At 32.1% G+C, this 5963-nt stretch overlaps 1 protein-coding gene across 1 annotated transcript in view; it reads left to right on the top strand.

Annotated features, from left to right (window-relative positions):
- Positions 1–1720: 1720 nt before the first annotated feature.
- Positions 1721–5963, top strand: part of LOC106472200 (galactose-3-O-sulfotransferase 2-like) — an 11107-nt gene continuing 6864 nt past the window's right edge. Inside the window, exons 1-3 of the mRNA XM_022400806.1 lie at positions 1721–1901; positions 1999–2133; positions 5440–5573. Coding sequence (XP_022256514.1) covers positions 1721–1901; positions 1999–2133; positions 5440–5573 — 450 coding nt within the window. The remainder of the gene's footprint in view (positions 1902–1998; positions 2134–5439; positions 5574–5963) is intronic.

The raw sequence follows: 5963 nt of genomic DNA on the forward strand, positions 1-5963 counted from the left end.
TTTTTAAATACCAAAGAGAAAAATAGACGCAATAAAAATATAGACTTAAGTGTTTTTATCATTATTTTCAAGTGACAGTTTTATTCTTTTACAACTGTAGAATATTTAAATTGTTTATATAGTGTGAATACCAAAATACCGCTTCATTTCTATTTGAACAAGTGAATAAAAAAAAAACCTTTCAAAAAAGGAAATAAATGTAGGGATGGCTAATATCATTTCTTCAAAAACAATGTAAACAAGATAATAGGTATGCAAATGACATTGTTTTTGAAGGATTGATATTAGCCATCCCTACATTTATTTCCTTTTTTGAAAGGTTTTTTTAGTTGTTTTATTTAATGCAGTGTTTCAATAGATATAGGAAGGTTGTATTTATAACGAAGTTCTAAGTACAATGACATTCCAACTGTAATATTTATTTTTTATCCATGATTGGCTGGTAATTTCTGTTTCACCCTGTCTTTAAACTCTTTATAGGGGCTCGGCATGACCAGGTGGTTAAGGCACTCGACTCGCAATCTGAGGGTCGCGGGTTCGAATCCCCGTCACACCAAACATACTCGCCCTTTCAGCCGTGGGGGCGTTATAATGTGACGGTGAATCCCACTATTCGTTGGTAAAAGAGTAGCCCAAGAGTTGGCGATGGGTGGTGATGACTAGCTGCCTTCCCTCTAGTCTTACACTGCTAACTTAGGGACAGATAGCCCTCGTGTAGTTTTGCGCGAAATTCAAAACAGACAGCTCTTAATAGGAATACCAATTTTTTGTACGAAAGCTAACTTCAAGAGGTAACGATAAAACCGTTTACTCTATAATTAAGCTTTTTTCAAATATAAAAGTCACTACTAGTTATTAATAATACTTATAAAAGCGGATACTCCGTTTGAAACTACGTCACCTCAGTAAAATTGGTTGACACCATTGTTTTGGATTATGAGTTATCATGTAATAAAAAGAAGCAGAAGGAATAAGAACAAGAAATTAAAATTTTTTACTATGATATTTACAGACATTCCCAGAACTTGTGACTCAGTCATTACAAAGATATTGTTACAAAAGGAAACACTGGATATCTTGTAAAGTTGTGATGACATATTGAAGAGATATTTAAAATATAATTTCGACAAACAATCCGAGCCATCCATACATAGGTGGTGCTGCCACCTGCCCGATGATTAGCTACCTAGTATTATATTATTGCATGTGCTTTCACAAAGTGTTAAATATTTAATGTTTTTATTGTTTTTAACTAAAACTTACACCATGGTATATATGATATTTTCCATCAAAGGGATCAGACCTCAATTTTACTGTGCCACCTGGAGCACACATATCAAGAAAACCTTTGACATCTAGTTTGCATATTTACCACCTTTCATTTTAACTAAAAACTAACTACAAATGTTGAGTATACTTTGTTTTAAACAAGGGTTCTGTCTGGTGTAACAAAGTAAAACCGTATAATTGTACGGAACAAAGTCGTTTTCTTTGTTTCCAAGCATTAAGCAAAACTGAAACCAAACAAAAGTTATTCAAGGTAAGAAGAAAAGTTTTCTATTACTATTTAATTTTTACTGATAAAAGTATATTTTTCTTTTAGTTGTGAATGTTATAGAAGTTTTTCATATTTATTCAACAAGCCAGTTTGAAAACAATAAATTTCTTAAGAAGGATATACGAATTCTGTGCCGCTATCTATGGGAAGTTAGCATAAACAATGCGAAGGAAATCAGATAAGTATGCGTGGGTATGTGTGATTACAGATGGCACTACGTGCGTAGAGAAAGAAGGTCACTGTTTTCTATGTGTGATTACAGATGGCACTACGTGCGTAGAGGAAGAAGGTCAGTGTTTTCTATGTGTGATTATAGATGGCACTACGTGCGTAGAGGAAGAAGGTAGGTGTTTTCTATGTGTGATTGCAGATGGCACTACGTGCGTATGGCACTACGTGCGTAGAGAAAGAAGGTCAGTGTTTTCTATGTGTGATTACAGATGGCACTACGTGCGTAGAGGAAGAAGGTCAGTGTTTTCTATGTGTGATTACAGATGGCACTACGTGCATAGAGGAAGAAGGTCAGTGTTTTCTTTGTGTGATTGCAGATGGCACTACGTGCATAGAGGAAGAAGGTAGGTGTTTTCTATGTGTGATTGCAGAGAAATGATGATGGATACACACTTAAACAGTATGGAGAGAAATGATGATGGATACACACTTAAACAATATGGAGAGAAATGATGATGGATACACACTTAAACAGTATGAAGAGAAATGATGATGGAAATGGAGACTATGATTGACTACGTTAAATCATTCGTAGTGTACATGAAATCAAATTATAACCAAACACATCTGTTTCTAACTAAATGTTATAACAGTTCCCTAAAAATCACTAAAAGCTGTTCAAAATTAGCAAGAAAACAATCATTTTGTTAGTTAAAGCTCTGTACTTTACGAACCTTCAATTCTGTATCACCAAGTAGAAATTTTCTTGAATCAATCCTCATGTTAATATCAAAGTTTCATATAACGTATATAACTGAAATACTGAAGGTTACATAAAACTCCACTTTAACGTGTATAACACTCAGTTACTCTTATTCATGGTTTGAATACATAACTATTGTACAATAGAAGGAAAAACAACAATGCTACAGACTTCAATATTAATATCGATATGTAAAGTGGTAAGACAAACAACAATGCTACAGACTTCAATATTAATATCGATATGTAAAGTGGTAAGACAAACGACAATGCTACAGACTTCAATATTAATATCGATATGTAAAGTGGTAAGACAAACAACAATGCCACAGACTTCAATATTGATATCGATATGTAAAGTGGTAAGACAAACAACAATGCTACAGACTTCAATATTAATATCGATATGTAAGGTGGTAAGACAAACAACAATGGTACAGATTCCAATATTGATAGCGATATGTAAAGTGGTAAGACAAACAACAATGCTACAGACTTCAATATTAATATCGATATGTAAAGTGGTAAGACAAACAACAATGCTACAGATTCCAATATTAGGGTAAATATATGTATATATCTAGTTGTTGTGATCAGGATACCAAACGATATAGTCAGCTTTACATGCATATTTCTTTACAGCATACCTCTGGTTACCTACCTATTATGGACCTCCAAACAATAGTCACTTTTGTAAATTGAACTAGAATCCAAAGTATAAACACCCCTTTGTCGAGTGTAACAAAATCCAATAAAAGTCTAAGACTTAGAAAAATGAAACTAGACGAGAAAAAGAAATCATAAAAACATTTCAGTTACCGTATAGTCTTAAAACAAGACGATAAAAATAATTTTTATTGTGTTGTGTGTGTGTCTTGCTATTTTTATCAATTAAGAACGTTTCTAACCCACATAAAAACTATTCTACACACATATATATGTAGTTGTTTAGATGAACGGTCCTTTCTATCGTTCTTTCAATATTAATATTGAAGTCTGTAGCATTGTTGTTTGTCTTACCACTTTACATATCGATATTGATCACAACAACTAGATATATACATACATTTATTCTGATCACAACAACTAGATATATACATACATTTATCCTGATCACAACAACTAGATATATACATACATTTATACCGATCACAACAACTAGATATATACATACATTTATACCAATCACAACAACTAGATATATACATACATTTATACTGATCTTGATCATATATATTCAAATGTCACCATAAATACGTTTATTGACATTTTATCTTCAAACGTCTGTATGGACATGTTTCTTGATCTTATAGCTTCATATGTCTGCTACATTACTATGAGCAAGATATAATTGTTGTTACCTTATTAGCTGTCTGTTCATATAAGAACGTGTTAGTAAGACATAATTACTTCAACATTATTAGCTGTCTGTTCGTATAAGAACGGATTTGTAGGACATAATTACTTCAACATTATTAGCTGTCTGTACATATAAGAACGTGTTAGTAGGACATAATTACTTCAACATTATTAGCTGTCTGTTCGTATAAGAACGTGTTAGTAGGACATAATTACTTCAACATTATTAGCTGTATTTTTTCCCTAAAGAACGTGTGAGAAGGACATACTTCAACATTATTAGCTGTATTTTTCCCTAAAGAACGTGTGAGAAGGACCTACTTTAACATTATTAGCTGTATTTTTTTTCATAAAGAACGTGTTAGAAGGACCTACTTTAACATTATTAGCTGTATTTTTTTTCATAAAGAACGTGTGAGAAGGACCTACTTTAACATTATTAGCTGTATTTTTTTCCCTAAAGAACGTGTGAGAAGGACCTACTTTAACATTATTAGCTGTATTTTTTTCATAAAGAACGTGTTAGAAGGACATTCATGTCGATCTGAACAAAACCAATTTGTTTAGTTTGTCAGTAATGATAGAGTTCGTTGTTACTGGAATGACGAATGTGACTCTTAGAAGAAACGTTAGGATATTTTTATTCTATAAACAAACGTCCAGTAATTAAAGAATAATTAACAATGTTTTGGGGATTTTCTTTCTTTGTTCAGAGATCTACTTACTGGCTATAAATTGCTTATTCTAAGAAATGACGAGATCTAATTTATGTTTGTAAATATTCAATAAAACATGAGTGAAACAACAAAGGAAGTTAGTTACTTTAGGCGTTTCTTTTAGATTTTAGTACTAACTTGTAGTAATAAATCCACATAACATTTTTTCTACGACATTTATCAAGAAATTAGACTTGTTGCACGGTTAATTTAGAAGCTGGAAGTATATATATTCAATTCAGATGTACAAGGAGTTTTTGTTTCATAGATAGCTCTATAGTCGCAGAGAATTAAGGGAGTTCGCGGTAACCAGTTTTCACTATGAAAAAAGGCCATTTCATATTAATAAACTTTAAATGTGGAAACGAGGAACGGTGATAATAAAAACGTAATATTGGATGAGCTACATTGAAATGACGTAACCGTCAAAAATGGTCAGTCCCAGATACGAGCTTTATATCTGGTAGGAAGCTTTCTGACGACAAACCTGAAGAAAATTTTCTATGTGCTAAGAGGTTTTCTGAACACAAATCTTGAGAAGTTTTTTAATATTTGTTGTAAAGATTTCTGAACACAAACCTTGGGGAGAATTTTACATCTCCCGAGAAGCTTTCAAATAAATACAAAGATTATTCGGCTATTTTATTATATATGTTATTCAAGCTTTACCGTTCGCGTTCATCATTACTCAGCTTTAGCTACTGGCTGTTTTCTTGAGCATGATCAGAGTAAGAGGTGAACTTTAAAACATCAGAACTTGTTATCTACTATTTCAAGGGTCGTTTATGTTTTATTCATGGTTATTAATAGCCCCAATTATAATATCTAATAACTATGCGGTATTTAGTGAAAACACCATCTTTACTTATCTAGAAACGCGTCATGTTCTTACTTACGTCTACACAATGAATAGCAGATTATTTTTACCAGCTAGCAGTTACATGGTAACCAAGTTACATTTCTTTCCCAACACTATGAGGACGTGGACAGAGTATACGTTTGTACATGTAAGTAACTGTCTATTACATACAGAAGGTTAGTCCAAAAATAATTTCAAGATCTATTTATATTATCTTTCTATTCCTAATTTACCTTGAGTGTTAAAGATTTAAAAAAATCTATATTAACACAATAAATTTAAAAAATAACAAATGCTGAACAGATGATTTAGAATTAAATACAGCTACATTCAAAGTGTACGTATACAGGTCCAGTAAATATATAGGGTAGTTTAGTGGACCTGTATACGTACTTTCTGACATATATATATATATATATATCTGTACCAGACTGATAGGTCTATATTCTCTCCTGTTTATATATATATATATATATCTGTACCAGACTGATAGGTCTATATTCTCTCCTGTTTATATATATATCTGTATATCTGTACC

The sequence above is a fragment of the Limulus polyphemus genome, unplaced genomic scaffold (genome assembly GCF_000517525.1).
Source record: "Limulus polyphemus unplaced genomic scaffold, Limulus_polyphemus-2.1.2 Scaffold5154, whole genome shotgun sequence".
In the NCBI taxonomy this organism is placed as follows: domain Eukaryota; kingdom Metazoa; phylum Arthropoda; class Merostomata; order Xiphosura; family Limulidae; genus Limulus; species Limulus polyphemus.